The sequence below is a fragment of the Peromyscus maniculatus genome, chromosome 6, assembly GCF_049852395.1.
Source record: "Peromyscus maniculatus bairdii isolate BWxNUB_F1_BW_parent chromosome 6, HU_Pman_BW_mat_3.1, whole genome shotgun sequence".
NCBI lineage: Eukaryota > Metazoa > Chordata > Mammalia > Rodentia > Cricetidae > Peromyscus > Peromyscus maniculatus.
In genome coordinates this window covers 97,353,615-97,372,223 of record NC_134857.1, presented here as the reverse complement: position 1 = coordinate 97,372,223, position 18,609 = coordinate 97,353,615, and the positions used below count along the sequence as shown (strand labels likewise).

At 39.4% G+C, this 18,609-nt stretch overlaps 1 protein-coding gene across 4 annotated transcripts in view; it reads right to left on the bottom strand.

Moving 5' to 3' along the window:
- Plppr5 (phospholipid phosphatase related 5) overlaps positions 1-18,609 on the bottom strand; it is a 263,032-nt gene that overhangs the window by 23,805 nt on the left and 220,618 nt on the right. For all 4 annotated transcript variants that reach the window (XM_076574877.1, XM_076574878.1, XM_006977837.4 and 1 more), the window contains one exon: positions 25-201. In XM_076574877.1, coding sequence (XP_076430992.1) covers positions 25-201 — 177 coding nt within the window. The remainder of the gene's footprint in view (positions 1-24; positions 202-18,609) is intronic.

The window sequence follows — 18,609 nt, the reverse complement described above, 5'->3', positions numbered from 1 at the left end:
ACATACTTTTAAAATTGTACTTACCAGAAATACTGCTATGGATATTCCAACTAGAAAGCCTGCTATCACATCAGACCAATGATTTCGATATTCTGCTACTCTGTTGAGTCCAGTAAGAAAGGCCAGACACATTAGTCCCAAGCATAGAACAGGCTTAGCAAGTCTGGTGCCTTTGGCTTTGATAGTGTTGGTAATATACATCTGAAATAGCAAATAAAACAAGACTTTTCACCAAAGTGTCTTCTTGAGATAAACATCAAATACATTATGTATAAGTTACAAAAACATACTTATCAACTATATATGACTGAGTGGTTTTAATCATTAATTACAGTTTATCATTCTAGTCATCTAAAAAAATTGATTATTTGGTATTGAGCTACATAGAATTCCAACTCCCTACATAGCCAGAGCTGACCTTGAATGCTGGGATTGTAGGTGTGTGCCACCATACCTGAAATTAGGCTTTTGATGACTATTTCTTAAATGTAGAATTTAAGAGTGACAACTATTTAACTTATCTGTCATGGTCATTTCTTACTAATGACCATTTAAAAAATGTGTGTGTGTGTGTGTGTGTGTGTGTGTGTGTGTGTGTGTGTGTGTGTCCCCACATTTCCACGTGATTGCAGATAGAGGCCAGACATAACAGATCCCCTGGAACTGTAGTTATAGGCAGTTAGTTGTGAGCTGTGAGATGTGGATGCTGGGAACCAACTCAGGTCCTCTGCAAGGGCAGTGCATTGATTGCTAAGCCATCTCTTCCATCTTATGAGACCCAAGTCTTATGCAGCGTCGTCATCAGTCATCTAGGATCATGAGCACAGTTATTCCAAGTGCTCTCCTACCCTCCATCCCACAAATATTTTTAATGAACTTTTGTTCACCTGAATTTACATATTAGGTCACTCTCAACATTACTGTTATAAGGGGTAAATTGATGATATATTGGTGTTTCCATTTGTTTGTGCTGCATGGACAGGATGCACACTTGGTCAAATCAGGATTTAAAATAGCTAGAAAAATTAAATGGAGATTTCTACCAAATTGATGGGACTATGAAGAAGGTAGCCCAGACAGTGAAGAGACAAGGCTAGTTTTTATGTTGTTATCTGAAAACATGAGGTTAAACACCAATAAAGAACACACAGTGTTAACCAGTTGTGCTGAAGGAAATATGTCCAGTTTGTAAGCAGCATGCTCAGGAGTAATCTGGTTCTTCTCCCAATCTCACTTATTCTATAGTTTCATTGCTCATAATTTAAATCACATGTCATTCTATTAGCAAACCTGCTGACTTCCAAGTGTATAGTGACAGTACTCAAGTCAACAATACAGAAATTGTGAAAGAGGCAGGTTGGAAAGCACACCTAGGTTGTATGGTGTTAATATCAGTAAATATCTGGTACTCATAACACACTCAGAAAAATACTTATAGATAGATGTAATCTATCATTATATTCTATAATCTTGACTGCTATCTTGAATCAGATAGAAATACATTTGCTTATGAGAGTAGACTGAAAGAGCTGTGTCTAAGCTTTTAGTTTATAATGACCATTTTAGAATACTATAAAATCCAGCAATTATCTTTTTGCTTTTTTGTTGTTGTTGTTTTTGCTTTTTTTTTTTTTCAGGGCAATGTTAGCTGCCAGAAGAAGCTTATGCATGCATAAGCTGTTCAAACAATTCTCATCTTCTCCATGGTCAAGTTCTAGTCCTTTGTAATTTGTCTCAGGGCTCAATATTCTGAATGAAATATAAAAAGAAAGGAGAGGGATTGTCTCAGTTGGCCAATGACATTTGGAGCAAGGCCTGTAGTGTTTCAGCTTGTGCTCAGGGTCCTTGAGATTTCATTTACAGAGAACAAGGGTACAGAGGGAGAGATGAGAAAGAGTAAAGTATGGTGTTGCCCCTGTGAGAAAGACATTAAAGAACTCTGTCCACAGGAGTAACAAAGACATCGGGCTAGGGAGGTTTTGCAGTGATGCTGCCAATAGGGAAATCTCTCTTCTGAAGGGTATGTGGAATTTGGACCGCTCACGGAATTTTCTTTAACAATTCTCCACTTCTTCATTTCTTCACATCTGGAAAACTCAAAAGATAACCTACCCTTATTAGAATAAATGTGAGTTAACTGAATGATATGAATCATGCTAATATTTATTAGATCTGTCATTGTATAGTAAGTGGTTCCTATCCAAGGCAATTTTTTTAAGAATTTATCTTATTAACTCTTTAAAATAATCCTACAAATTTGATATCATTATTACCTTCATTTTATAAATAAAAAAAGATAAAGCTTATTGTAGGCTACACAATTTTATTTTGGGGGTGGCACTATTGGCAAAGAAGAAATGGGACTATAAGTATAAGCAAAGAGCTTTGGCACTTCCTGGTCATAAGGGCTTCGGCGGCTCTTGCATTTCTTTTTTCTTCACTGAGTTCTTTTGGGGAGAAAATGGTCAAAATACCTAAACAGATGCAAGACAGCTAGAAGTAAACACAGGAGAAAGATGCCACCATAGCATTCTAAGAGTAACAAAATAGCCTGCTCCATCATTAGGGATGGAGAATACGAAGAAGGGCAAAATCCCTACAGAATCTCTATGGCTTTGGTAAATCCTTATCATCATTCCCCAGGCGCCATCTCAGATACCATTTAACTCTTTACTTGATCAATTCTGGTGGTCCAGACAAATTATTGGCTTGGGCTATACCCGCTTCAAGTTCAATGATGACTCATTTCCTGAATTATCCTGCTGACTCAGTAACACACATAGAGAGCCCCAAACAGTCTGGCCAGTATGCAAATTAATGAAAATATGCCTCTATTAAACCCAGAATGAAGCATGAGAGGTCACAGGATTTAGAGCTGTGAGAATTACAAAAGTTATAAGAATTTTACAAACCATAAATATAATGTTGATCATAGCAATGCTTTATAAAGTATATGTATTGTTGCAGTGTAATTGCCATGAATATAACAAAAGACAAATTACAGAATTTTTCATCTGAACTATGCAACACTCTAGTTCCTCATGACAAGAGCCTTTCAAACAGTCTACTTGTGCTATCCTTGTGGAAAGTCCATCAAAGCTAATCTGCAAAAGGGAAAATCATAGCATAATGATCTACTGAGGATGCTAGATATAGGACAGGAATTGATTATTTATGCTTTCTTGGTTTCTAATTCACTTATGAAACTATCTAGGTTAACCAGATGTTAAAAGGTAGCTAAAATAAACACAAACAGAAGGTGGGTGTGATTTGAGCAGGATGGTGTTCCCTCCATTCTCAAGGGTCTATGGATGTTAACTAGCTTAGAGCCAACTCATTTAACTGTATTGTCCATCCTTATTCACCCATTTAATGCAAGAAGATGCAGAAGGCCAAAGCTTATCATTTGATTCCTGTTAAAATCCTACTATACATTCTTTCAGATTTCTCTTTGCATATTTAAATATATACAATAAGTAATGCATATACACAGAGGCTTTGCTGACTAGTCACTTTTATAGCTACAATGGGCTATTATTGCGTGATATTGGTTGTTTCCCCCACTACAGGGGAGAAATAGTAATGAAGCCTGGTCCTTCACTGTAAACTCTGCACTTGGCACTTGGCCTGACCTACAGGGAGCTCTTAATAAAACTAAACTTAATAAAGAGAATACTGAGTGAAAGTTAGCTACAAGGGAGAGCACAGAGTATTTGTAACATTTGTCACTTTGTAGAATAATGTATATATTGCCATGCTTCTCTCCATTATAATGTTCTATTAGAATGGAACCTCTGTCCATTCACTGCTATATCTGAAATGCATAGAAGGCTTTTTATGTAGCAGGCATTCAAAGCTTACTGCATGAAGGAAGCATAAAAGGCGTAGTTGGGGAAAGGTGTACTTTTCAATTCCCATTACCTGAAAGCACACCACCACTTGAAATTATCTTGAATATATATTTGTTTACTAACTTGTTGTCTTCCTTCTTTTATTGTCTTGTATTTCCAGGAGCAAGGTCTGCAATGGGGTGGTCACTTATGACAAGAAGAATATGATCCCCCAAATGACATCTATGAATCTTCAGTTCCTTGTTATTTCTTGTGGATGTGGTTCCAAATCACCAGAGTCTTTGAAAACAGATAATGTTCCCTCATTGTAGCCAGAGAAAAAGACTTGATGAAGCCATGGATGGAAGGAACACAGATATACTCTGATAAAGCTAGGAAAAGTGAGGGATTGATTTGCCACAAGAATGTCCTCAAGGTTGGCCACCAGATGACAAGTTCCCTTTAGCCCATTGAGACCCATATTTTACTTCTGACCTATAAAATTCTAAGATCATACACTTGCATTGTTCTGAGTCACTGTGTTTGTGGCATTTCCTATGTTCAATAGAAAACAACCATACTCAGGGAGTATCTGTTTAAAGTATGAATTAATTAATGCTAAGAATTGTAACAATGCTCCATGGGGTGAAGTAAGTATGCCATAGTGATTAAACCATCCACATTTGAATCAGAAAAACATGTGTTGGAGGCCCAACTCTGACACTTGCATAAGGCAAGTCATGGTAATTTGAAAAAGAATGGTCCCCATAGGCTCTTGTATCTGAATGCTTGGCATCCAGCTAGTGGAACTGTTGGGGAAACATTAGGAGGTGTGGTCTTGTTGGAGGGAGTGTGTCATTAGGGTCAGTGGTCGAAGTTTCAAAAGCCCATGCCATTCCCAGTAAGATGTAAGCTCTCAGCTACTGCTCCAGCATCATGTCTGCCTGTCTGCTGCCATGCCCCCAGCCATGATGGTCATGAACTCTAAACTGATGAAATTGTAAGTCGCAAATACTCTTTCTTCTATAAGTTGCCTTGGTTGTGGTGTCTTATCATAGAGATAGAAAAGTAATAGGACACAAGTCTAAGCATGTCTATTTACCAAACACAAATGAAAATTAAGATATTGTCCCACAGCATGATAAGGCTCAAATACGATAGTATAGCTAAAGTGCATAGCACAGCATTTGGTCTGTAGTAGAGCCTAAATAACTGTAGGGGTTAAGTTGGAGCAAGAACAGGGAGCATCATGGAATCAGGACCATGATTCTAGAACAGTGCCTGCTGAATGGTGATCACTAGACTTTAAGATAGCATTATGACCAAGTATTCAGGGAACTCCTCCTGTCTTCAGGATTCTGTCACGTTTTTATCATACTATTTTATTCTGTTCTCCCTTCCTTTTAGATCCTGAAGGCACGCTCTACTTGTCATCTTGTAAATGATTATCATGTACTCTCTTCCCTTGACTTCTGCTTTGCAATTGATGAAACAGCCTCAATTTCCTCCACCAGGGCAGGAACAACTCCACATTTCAAAGTTTTCTAACATCCACCAGTCATTTCCCAAAAATGACTAAGATCACTAGTGAGTGTGTAACCATTGGCTGGCAGCCTCATGGTACAGTAGATAATCTAAAGAGATACACTTGGATCCCTCCCTTTGGTCATCAAACTATTGAAAAAATAGACTTCAAAGAAATTTTAAAAATCACCAGGAATTCCATACTACACAAAACAAAAATTAGAACCACAGTTCGAGCAAGAGGACTTGCCTCTCAGGGAAAAACAGTTCTGACAATTTGCCTCAGTCAAATTATCCTGTATAATTTTTATAGTTACTTTTTTCTTTTGTTGCAATTAAAACACCATGGCCAAGGTAATTTATAGAAGAACTGGTTTATTTGGCTAACAATTGCAGAGGAACAGGAGCCTGTCATGGTCAGGAAACATGGCAGCCATGGAGACAGGAACTCGATGCGCAGAGCTCACATCTTGAACAACAGGCACACAGAAGAGAGAGCACACTAGACAGGACAAGAGTCTTTTACCTCTCAAAGCACACCTCCAGAGACACACCCTCCAACAAGGCCACGCCTTCCAGACCTCCAGAGACACACCCCCCAACAAGGCCACGCCTTCCAGACCTCCAGAGACACACCCCCCAACAAGGCCACGCCTTCCAGACCTCCAGAGACACACCCTCCAACAAGGCCACGCCTTCCAGACCTCCCAAACAGGACCATCAGCTAGAGACCAAGTGTTCAAATTCCTGAAACCATGGACCACATCTCATCATTTAAGCATCGTAGCACAGGACTCTCTGTTGGCTTTCCCTTCCTCCTTCTCTATAAAATTACACATACTGCTACAGAAAAGAGACAAATGAGTCTTCTCCTCCCTGAGTCAGGCAAAGTGTAAAAAACCACATTTTTATTTTACAATGTCTGGTTCCTAACTTTTTTAAGATATGGGAAAATTTTGTAGCAAGTTTACAAATTAAGTACCCCATTAAAGTACCTACTCACTGACCAACCTGAGGAGCAGTGTGGCTCTTCTAGATGGCAAGCTATCAGCACAACTCAATGGTCCATATTTGGTAATCAGGTCAGGGTTGGAATATCTTTTAATGTCTTAACTTTTGACAGTTTTGGTTAATATAATCTTAAATACTGAGATTTGTTGCATATCTTCCTAACATTACTGCTCACATTATCTGTCTGTCGTGGACTGAGTCTTCCATAGCTTCTTAACAGAGACTGAAGCCCATTCAAGTTCCTTTTATTCTGCACTTGTAGAATTTTTCAAAGTAACATTCAACCTTGTAAAAACCACCTTGAACTTTTATCCTGGCATTTATCATACCAGCTCTTCCCTGTTTTTTTAGATAGCTAAAGAGAGTCCCTCAAATAACAAACATCCAAGATGGAATGCTGTTTGCAAAATGGCACAGCAACTTTAATGCAAACAAACTCAGATATTCCTTCACGCTCACGCTTGAATCCTGAAAGCCTTATTAGTGTTATAATTTTAATTCATATTATTATTTGTATTTATAAATTTGCCCAAATAGTAATGTAAAGGCATTTGAGAATATATGCATAATGAATAGAATGGGAATATTGTAGTGGTGGAAAACTAAGCACTTTCCAAGACAGATTTGTATTCCAGGAAACCAGCCCTTCAGGGCTGTGATGGAGGTGGAGGAATGAAGCAAAAATCAGTGATATGTTAAAGTGTTAGAACTTAGAAGATGAATCCCAAGTCAGGGATTTTTGTTTTATTGATTGAAACTAAAGATATTAGGAGGCCTCGGAAACAAAGTCCCTTTTATTGTGCCCTCCTGTGTGTCTCATTCCTTTTTTTTTTTTTTTTTCACCCTAAGGAAGCCATAGAAACCAAAATTCCTATTTCCCAAAATGGAAGACAAGCGCTAGAAAGAGGAGTCATCCCTTATACTGGGATTCACTTGGCCCATCTATACTCACAATGACCATCTTTTCGTCTTCAACACATCTTCTAACCCTAGGTTCCTAATCTTAGCAACCTATTGTCCATTGCTGTGCTGTTTCCTGTGAGAATGTTTTTCTAATCACACAAGACCTTATAAATAGAAAACATTCCCTGGTGGTAGGAAGAGAGAAAAAGACCCTGTGAAGCCATGATCCTGTCTTTGAATGACACAAGGAACACATATAATCCAGACTATTCTGGAAAAAGGAGTAAACACACACACACACACACACACACATACACACACCGCCATCATTCCTCTGTGGCCTTGATACCTCTAGTTCCCTTGGCAACCATCTTATCAGTTACCCACTTTCCTGTATTGGGAACATATTAGGATAGGTGTTCTACCTATTCAATCCAGAAATGAAGTATAAGTCCTTCTATTTTCTCTTATCCAAGGATAACTTTCCTTTGGGACGTAGTCTAATTTAAAGGTGCTCATAAACATAAGCAAATGCACAAGGTAGCCATTTAGTCTTCTTCCTGCTCTGCTCCTCCAGCACCTTACCCTAAGTGAGCAGTTATTCTCTCCCATGTATTAATTATGCTTTCTCCTGCTGGCTTAAGCAAAATCCTCAGATTCCCCCAATTTTACTTCAGATATGCCCAAATTAGATTTGAGAATTAGAAATTCTTGTTCTTTGGGCAGACACAACCTAATTCAACCATTAACTAAGCATGAGCTTCTTTTTCTGATTGGCACTGAATTCTCTTTTAAGGACTGCTTTTCACTAAAGCACTGAATTCCATATGGAACCCATATATACTACAGCTGATGACTCCTTCAACGGTGGCTGCTGTAACTACAGGAACCAAATCTTTTACTCTATCTGATTTTAATTAAATGAAGTCTAATTGAAGTAAAATGATCTCAAAACTACTGCTTTATTAGGTTATCAGGCAATTTTTAAATATGTTTGGAACTGCAACTAATTGGGTATGCAAGCTTACATTTTACACTCTGAAATCTATGAAATCTAAATGTGGATCAAATATTTCAGATGAAGACAGTATCTGAATTAAGTTGTCAAATATGTGCTGGATTTAGAAAACTAAAAAAAATGAATAAAAGACACATCTAATTAAATTTATATTGATATATGTGAAATGATGATATTTTAGATATACTGATAAATGCTTTCAAAATATCACAATTATTGATTTTTAAATGCAACTATTAAAAATTTAAAAGTCATAGCTCACTTTATACTTTGTGTGTGTGTGTTGTAGTGTGTGTTTATATATGTTTATGTAGTGTATGCACACATGAGCATGTACCTCAGGTGTCTTCTTCAACCTCTCCCCACCATAGTTTTGGAGATAAAAAAAAAATAGCTAAACCTGGAACTCACCTATTAGGCTAGGCTGCCAGTCAGCCACCTCAGAGACCCTCCCACATCTGCATCTTGCACTGGGATGACAGATGTGTGGGCATTTTGGCCAAGGTGCTGGGACTTGAACTCTGGTCCTGATACTGTACATCAAACACTCAAGTATCAACTGAAACATCTCCTCAACCCCTCGCTTTACATTTCTATTAAACAGTGCTGACCTGTCAAAAACACGGTAATTTAAGGAGAAATGAGCTTTGAATTCTCCTAGATCACATCCATTCATCATTTGCTAATAGTGGCTTTTTTTTTTATTATTTATTGCATTGGCTAGTGTGGCTCCTTACCAAATCTGAAGCCACTCTTCATGCCACCACACATGCTCTGTCAGACAACAGTTCTAGGCACCTTGCATAATATTAGTATGTGAACTTCTCAAACTGCACACACTCTGCTGAAATGATATTGTGAAATTATTGGAATACTCTAACAAACTTACACAGCCTGTTTTTCCATATTCCAATTATCAAAACAGCTTCTAAAGTTTTTACTTCATTAAAGTTAATGAACTATTTTATATTTTTCTGAGTTTAATAATCTAGGTAAAGACAATCTGCCACTGATGAGCTCTTGAACCTTAGACAAATTATTAACCTTCTCTGAGCTTTGCTGTACCATTGATAGGTGAAAATGGCAACGCTGTTTGCAGGATTTAGCAGCTACCACATAAGTAGGGTTTTATTATTCTCGTGAGCCCATGAACGCTTTTATTTACTTGGAGACTAGAAAAAAGGATGAAATGATACAGTTACACTAAAATCATACCAGAGAAATAATAAATTTAATTATCTAATGGGCGGGCCAGATGGTTCAGTAGTAAAGGCATTTGCCATCAATCCTGATAATCTAAATTTGATCCCTGTAACCCACGTGATAGGAGAGAAGCTCCACTTGTAGTCCATGGCACATGAGTTTGTGCACACATTAAAATAAATAAATACATGTAACTTTTAATTGACTAGTTTACAGGCACAGGGGGCAAAGGTTTTTATAATATTTGAGAAATCAGATGTTAGCATCCTTTACTCTTTAACAGCTTCAATGGACATCTAACAAAGATTACATCATCCCAAGTAGAGGATTTATCCCACCGTTGATGTCCTTGAATGGATAACATTAGAGAGTCTCAAATGTGAAGTAAGTAACAAGCACCTCAGTGTTCAGGACCAGCTGGTACATGCAGTTTCAATTAGAATACGCTCAGTAACTCAGCTGCCCCCGGCACAATAGGTGATTGATGGCCTAGCTGTGAACAACATCCCCTTCATCATTGCCTCAGTCACCTTATCCCTGAAGTGCAGCAATGGCTGATTTCACATGGAGACCATTTCTCTCTTGTGTGACGCCTGATAAATGGATTGCACACATAGTCCTTCATCCATCAGATGGAACAACACAAACGGTCTTACAATGCCATTGTCATCTCTGAAGTCAGTGTCACTTATGCTCCTCTTATATGCATTTGTTTTCCATGCGCCGAACAGAAAGCAAGGTAAATCTTGCATAAATACAGTCTACTGTCTTTTTTATGTTCCTTACAGAAGAAAACAACAAGCTGACTTTTGAGGGGTTACCAGCAAACAAAATAGATTTGACTGCTGTGGTTTCCAGAGCGGTGTCATCTCCAGGATTTAGAAGTATCTCCCTAGGAAGAAAGGAATTAAACTGGCATGCAAATGGCCAATTCGAAAATTTTAAATCCTACAAAGAAATGCACAGTGGAGTGTTAGGAAAATCTGAGGGATTTATTTTGGCTTAGCTTACAGGCAAACAAAGAAAGTAAAATCTCCAAAAAGCTGTTAAAGATGTCTATACAAATTTAAGCTGAATGTTAAAGACAAAGCCACTAAATGTATATTTCAAGTGTTTCTAACCTACCCTTAAAGTTTCAATGGTGGTATATCTTTAGGAGCTTGTTGTGTTAAGAAAAGAAATTATAGTTATTAGCAATGCGATATTCTATTTACATAATATTTCTCATTTATATATGTGTATGTAGTATATATAAATGTTTGTGTGTGTGTGCACATGTGCTTGCAGGCATATATACACGTGGAGACCAATGATCAATATCAGATGGCTTTCTTGACCATTCTCCACACTGATTTTGAGACATTGTCTCACTGAATCTGCAGCTCACTGATTGAATAGGTTGTCTGTCCAATGAACTCTAAGAATCTGCTTGTGTCTGCTCAGTGCTGGGCTTATGCTTTTGTGGCATGTGTCTCACCCACTGAGTCATCTCTGTATCTCCCAATATATGTGATCTTTGAATGAACTACAACACATGCTAAATAATTGATGTATCATATATAATCAGAAAAGTACACATAGATTTTAAATTTTGAGATATTGTTTTAAATTTTAGAGTGATAGGGAAAGACATAAATAATATCTTGTAAAGACAAATATTCCATTGCTCTAAGGAAAAACGTGTGTCATGAAGCACAAGTGTGCAGTCACGGTCAGTGTGAACGTTGGTGAACAAATGGTATCTAGGCTTGCAATGGGCCACAAAATACCAATTCCACACTCATTTTAAATGTCAGGGCAAGTGTTCCAGGTACCATTTCAAAGGTTGTCTTAAAATTTGAGAGCATGCTTATTTCTAACCTAATTTATAACTTCACTGGGACCTAAGCCAAGAGGAATGTGTGATGGTGAAGACTGGTTGTCAGCTTGATAGGATAGCATGATGGATGGCACCACTCTACGGGTTGGGGTCCCAGACTGAGCTGAAGAGAAAAGCCAGGCGAACATCAGCATTCATATCTTTTGGCTGCCTGGCTGTGGATGCGACACGAGCAACCTCATGCTCCAGATAACGTGTTTCCTGCCATGAGGCCCGCACCCTCAAACCCTGAGCCCGAATAAGCCCAACCTTCTTTCCTTGAGTTGCCTTTGTCAGATATTTGGTCACAGCAATAAGAAAACAAAGGAAAAGGTTTTTGGGGTTTTTTTTGTTTTGTTTTGTTTTTAAGAGTCTCAAGACAGGCCCTCCTTTCCCCTCCCTCATGACATCATACTTCCTTCCCCAGACTCACCCCTATCATGTCCTGACCTGGTTTCCAGCTCACTTATCTCTCAGGAAGGTGGGGAGGGTGGTCTCCTGCAACTGCTTCTTCCTACTCACCAGCTTTCACCTCGAACACTAAAACGTTCTAGAGTAATTTAGAACAGATTACCAAAGAGGTCAAAAGACACTTCTGTCTCCTTGCACCTCACATCACACCCCAGCCAAGTCCTAGCTATCATCCTGTCCTCCTCATTTTACTATCGTGAATTTTGTCCCTAATCGTTATGAGTTATTCTTTTGTAGTGTGATCCTGTATCTCATCCTTTCTGTGAGCTCAAAGGGTAGAAGCACCTTTCCCTTTTGCCTCAGTGCTTAGCACAGTGCTTGGCTTAGTAACTAGTTAATCATGAAGATCATTTTAAATTTACTGAAGGTAGATTGTGCGCCTAAGTGCTTTACATGCATGATACCCAATAATGCAAATAATCCCTTATAGTTGGTACCTAACAGGGAGGCAGGTAGAACACAGGAAGGATAAGTCATTCATCCAAGGACTTAAGGCTAGTGAGGGATGGGGCATGTGCTCAAACTCATGCTGTTTAGCGGCAAAGTCCTGCTATAAAAGAAATCAGAAGTTCAGTGCAGAAGTCAGGCGCGCAGCTCTCCCTCAGTCTTAGAAATGGTGTCACACTTGGGAACTCTTCAAGTGGAGGGAGGAACAGCCCTAAGAAAAAACTGGAGGACCTGAAAATAGCTCAGTGTGACAGAGTAAAGGCTTGGTGGCTGGAGCCTGTGGCTGAGTTTAGAAGGGAAAGGCAGGAAATGAGTCCAGAAGGTTAATAGTGTCAGGTTACAACAGAGTCTCTATGTCAAGTCAAGGAGTTTAGATTTTCATTAAAAAGAAAATGAGAAACTACTAAAGGGATGTGAGAAAATGACATTCAATTTAATAAATTATTAGATTTAATTGAGAAATAATGTGTCTACATTTATGGGGTAGGATATGATGTTTTGATTTATGCATACATTATAGAAAAATTAAAGGTTAATTGTCATATCAATCACTCCATCCATTCATCTTCCTTCATGTGTGTTGTGTGTGGCTATAGTTTGCTAAGAAAAAACTGCTCTGCCACTGAGCTATATTCCCCTATCTTTTTTCTGTTTTTCATTTTAATACAGGGTCTCACTGATTTGTCTTGGCTGCATTTAAACTCACTCTATAGTTCATTGGAGATAGGAACTTGTGATCTTCACAACAGCACCCCCACAACCGAGCAGCTGGGGTTACAGGGCTATGCTACAGGCCCTGCAGAACATTTGAAATTACCACTTTGACTGAAGAGATGTCAAGTGTTGGGTTATTACGCCCTGGCTGCAATTAGGAACAGAACAACTATTTAGGAGCTTGAGTTGTGGTGAGTTTTTTGTTGTTGTTGTTGTTGTTGTTTGTTTGTTTGTTTGTTTTAATGTTTAAATAGGATTGTGCTTTTGTATGCCCAGAAGTATGACCCAGGTGAATAGCGGGGGAGGGGTAAGCACCATCACTTTTACTTCTGTTCTAGTGCAAGCTCTGTAGAGTGAAGGCAATGGATGTACTAGTCCAGAAATCTCTATCCCATCTGGATGGATAATTATGCTCAGTTACACCAAGAATCAAAACATTTGATGTCCCTACCCATGCATTGCACGATAATACTAATATAGCTACTAATAATACAAAACACATAATGGATGGGTGAAATAAGCATTTGAAGACTGAGCTGGGTGCAACCAATCATCATCTTGTGGCAACAATTTTAAACAATTGAGTTCAAACAACAGGCTGTCCCTCTAGGACAGGGAGATGCTTGTTTTGTCCTTCACTGTAGGGTCAGTCCTTTGCACAATGGGCTTGAGCTAGGAATATGGAGATAGCAGAGTCTGTCTTGCTGACCCAAAGAAGCTCTCAGTCTAAGAGAAAAGAGACATGCACATAAACAGATTCATTACTAGGCAGACACTGTGGCCAGCAGACAGCCTGGGCTATATAGCAAGACCCTGTCTCAAAATAAAACAAAACATTAAAAAAATTAATCACTAAGAATAATTAAATTATATGTTTTGGGGCATAAATGATAGAGAGGATTTGCAGAAAATAGAAGTCACAGAGACCAATATAGATCAATAGTCTTTTCTAGGTCCTAAGCTTAAATATAATACTTGTCCTTACTGAAAGAGGGGGAGAAAGGGAAAAGAGAGGGGAAAGGGAAAGGGGGAGGCTCACTAGAGCAACTACCAATTCGGAGGAGGGAGAGCTAAGCAAAACTTCTTCTGTGGGTTCTCTTAACAAGAAGTTGAAAGATGAGGCCACAGGAAAAGTGGGGGAGGATTTCAGGCAGAGGAAATACCTTTGCAGAAAGAATCTTAAAGAGACAGTTATAAATTCATTTACCTTAAGGGCAAGTCAGGTATTATAAATGAGCCCAGGAGTTCAAACCCAGAAACAGTCAACAGCAAAATCTCCAGCACCACGCTATGAAACTAACCAATGATGGCTGAGGCCAAGGAGACTAGCCCCTCCTAGTGGGCAAAGCTGTCCTTAGTTCTCACCAGTCAACACCATGAGAGAACAGACATCAGGATTTCCATGTCACTCATATCTCAAGAGTTAAGTTGACATGAGAGTTTTGATACAAGATGTATTGACTTTCAAGCTGTCTTAATACATATAACTTAAAAGTGTGTTATCTACTAAACAAATCTGCTAGCTGGGCTTGGCATGCACCATTAATTCATCTCCTAAAGCGCTGAGCAAGAGTGGGAGAAACTCCCTGAAGGGCTCGTGATAAGTAATTCCCTGTCATTTAATACGTTCTGCAATGAGTCCAGTCTCTCAGGAGGATGTAGAGGTGGCCCTGATGCCACCTTCCGTTGTTTCTCTGGTCTTACCTCCGAACTCATTCCCCGGAATCTATGCTCTTACCATGTTGAAATGCTCGCAGTTCACACTAAGACACCCATGTACTGTTTTTCATCTCATCTCCTCACCTCACGTGTCCATTGATAGTGTCTCCTTGAAGAGACATGATCAAACCTTAATCCCTGGAGCCTGTAAATGGCTCCTCATTTGGAAAGAAACAGCTTTGCATGCGAAATTAAGGATTTCAGATGATGGTATCCTGAATTTTGGCTGGACCCTACATCCCAGAGGAATTTGAAAGAAAAAAAAAGATATAGACAGCAAGAACATGCAGAAAAAAGCTCCTGCATGTGGCTTTGTGGAGACAGGGTGACAGTTAGGCTAGGAAAGTATTTACTAGTTATTCTATTGGTAGCATTTGGTGTCCACCCCCAACTCCCATCTGCCCCCACCCCGGAGTGCTGGTCTCCCTCAGATCAAAGACAGAGTCGGTAATGTCTCTGACCTCCTACATGTTCATCTCTTAATTTTTAAATTGATTAATAAATAAATCATCCAATGGCCATTTTCAAAGTCAACCAATGTGTACTTGTGTGGTTGTATCTTTTAATTTTATTTATTATTATGTGTGTGAGTAAGGTGGGGTGGATGCTCATGTACCACAGAAAACTTTCAGGAGTTGTTTCTTTCCTGTGCCTCGTGGGTTCCAGGGATCAGACTCAGGTCACCCGTTTTGACAGCAAGCACTTTTACCTGTTCAGTCATCTCACCAACTCTAGTTTTATGACCTACTATATTCTAATACGTGGTGTGGACACTGTAAATTGACATAAAACAGACTGATAGAAAAATCTATATATTATGAGGCCTTTTAGAAGTGACTATTCAGACATTAAGATGACTAAAGACGGTGAAAATGATTAAAAATGGCAATCAAGATCTGTGACTTTAAAGAAAAAGATAACAAACAGTTACTGCTTAAGAAATAATCCAGGAATTAGAGAGAGACCACTAGATTAATAGGACAGCAGCCTGATCTGATGTGCCGGCTAAAGCAACCAAGCAATAGTCTACCAGCCAAGAAGTAAACAAAAATGAAAGCTATATCTGACTCAATTTTGGGATTCCTGTGTAAGCAGTAGACCCTTGACTTGCTTTGATACTTACATTTGCACATTATATAATTTAGGAAATAAAAGGAACTTTACAGAAAATTCACCTGCTTCTAAGCCATATTCCAAGATTGTTCTGAAATTCATAGAGAGGTCTCAGAACCAGTGGGCATGCAGACAGTTGGGTGTAGCCAGGACTGTATGTCACTATAGGACTGGCTACACCACTGGGAGAGCCAAGTCCACAGTGCCAACAAGGGACACCAGGTCAAAACACATTAAGAAATAAAGGACAATGTTGGCAACATGGTAAATCCAGCCTCTGAGCACGGGCCCCAAGCGAGCCCAGGTTATACACATGTTGAGCTGGCTCTGTGTGTCACGAGTTCCACTTCAGAAAGCTACTTGAACAATGGCAAAGAATGAACAGATCACACCTGGCCCAAGTAGATGATATGTAGTATAATTTTTACTAGTAACACCATCTAGCAATGATGGGACCTCAACTAAGGCTGTACAAATGGGAATGACATTTGTCACCCCAGAGGGATGTTTCATTGAACTGTTTACCCTTACTATTTAATTTAGTCTGTTTTAAATATATCTGTAATAATACCGAAGTTCTAGGCTGAACTACTACTGAGCTTTGTGAAATAAATTAAAGGTGTCCAGCAAGAACATGATGTTGGATAAGGCCAAGTGAAAGGCCCCTGCAGGTCTGTTAAAAATAAACTGGCTGAATGAGTGGTGTCATCATAAATCAAACCTAAGAGCAAGGGGTATGCAGAAGCCATTAAGAACTCTTACATATACGACAAATCCGTGTGTATGCGTGGTGTGCGTGTGGCGGGGGAGGGCACATTTTCATGGCGTTTGTCTAGTGGGCTCACTGTGATCTCGTGCTCAATCCTTTCTAAGAAGCCAGCATCACTAGAACTCTGTAGTAGGCCATGGCTTTGTGAGTGTCAAAGGACTGTGTTGGGAAGAACCAAAATTCCACTTGGGTAACTGCAGAGAGATTTGCCACCCAAACAAAGGGTCCAAGGCAAGGAACTTTGAATTTTATACTGTGTGCACCCTAAGGTGTGCCATTTGGTTTGGTGACTGCATGGGGCAGGCCATGGGATGGGGCTACTCAGGGAGTATACTTGGAGAGCACGCTGGGTTTCGATCCTGACTCCAGTATACACTGGCTATGTGACTTGGGGTCAGTTATTAATTTACTCTGAGCCTCAGTTTTCCCATCTTTAACTTGGGATTTATGGTAGCACTCTAGTTTGGGTTACTGTTACTGTGATGAAACACTGGCCAAAAGGAACTTAGGGAGGAAAAGGTTTATCTCATTTTACAAATCCTAGGTCACAATCCATCACTGAGAGATGTCAGGGCAATAGGTTAAGGCAGGAACCTTGAAGCAGGAACTTAAATGGCAGTGGATGAGTGCAGCTTGTTGGCTTGCTAGGCACGGCTTCCTCAGCTGCCTTCCTTCCAGAGCCTCGGTCCATTTGCCTAGGGCTGGGCTATTTTAGGCCAAGTTAGCAATAGAGTAGATGCTTTAAGGACATGCCTACATGCAAATCTGATGGAGGCAATTTTCAGTTGAAATGTCTTCTTTCCTGGCTTGTCTAGGTTTGTGTGAGGTTGACAAAAAGTGTGCCAAGTAGGATGTATGGCATGGGGCTATAACGATTAAATAAGACAATCCATGTCCATAGCTCTGCCATACCTAGTATAAGGGAGTTACTTATTTTTCAACTGATCATACAAATATGGTGTATTCATTTTAAGGAAAATTTAAAATCAAAAAGTGGCAAATATTAGGTCTTTTGGGAGTATAAAAACGATCATACTGAATTTGGCTGCTAAAGAGTCCAAAGCTGAGCACTACAGAATCCTGGGGACATGACCAAGAGAACCCACACAGTCAGCCAGGATCTCAGTCCCACAAGCCAGTATCTCTAAATCCAATTCAGAGTCATCCATGTCCTCAGGCACTATAGGGTACCTAGGCTTGTCCTTGGGATGGGCCTACATCCCCCTCAGGCAGGATCTGCAACCATGAGATTGAAAATGCTCTCAGATGAAGTTAAAGAGATGAAGCTGTTTCGCAGGAAGATGTTGGGGGCTGTGCATCAATGTCAAGGTGCATTGCCTTTATGTCTCATGGCTCTGATAGAATTGGCAGGAAAATTCAAGTGTTTGATTTATTTAAGGACCAGAGGCTATTTTTTCAGAACCATTGATCCAGGGCTTCATGCAGGCATGGCCTCCTAAATCATGAGTAGTTTCTTTTCTGTATCAGTACACTTTGAGATGATAGATATATTAGAGGACAAGGCCAATGCATCTATTTAAAACTCACTGTTCCAAATAATAAGCACTTAATAGATGGTTGCAGTTGTTTGAGCCAATCAACTTACTTTCCTATGTCTGAAGTATATTTATGCCATGATTAGCATCAAGGTAGCTCTAGAATAATGTTCTGTAGCCTCGGGGAATTTATAATTTATGTGAAGTAAGAATATACAAATAGCTACAAAATAAGGCTAATCTTAAACCTTTAAGTGCTAAATTATAGAGGCCTGTGGAGATTAGAACTTACACAGGGACATGCTATGAGAAGGATCCATCCCAAGTGCAGATAATGAATGGTTGCAAAAATAAAACCTACCAGATGTCTTCCTGGTCTTTATTATTGCCATGCACTCATCATTCTAAATGTTACCAGGATCTTATAGTCAGCAAGACCCAATTGTTCCACCACTATGGGGAAATTGAGGCAGGTGGATAGTTCATGCGTAGTCAGCCTTAGCCTTCATTTCTCCCAGCTGGGACGAACAGGG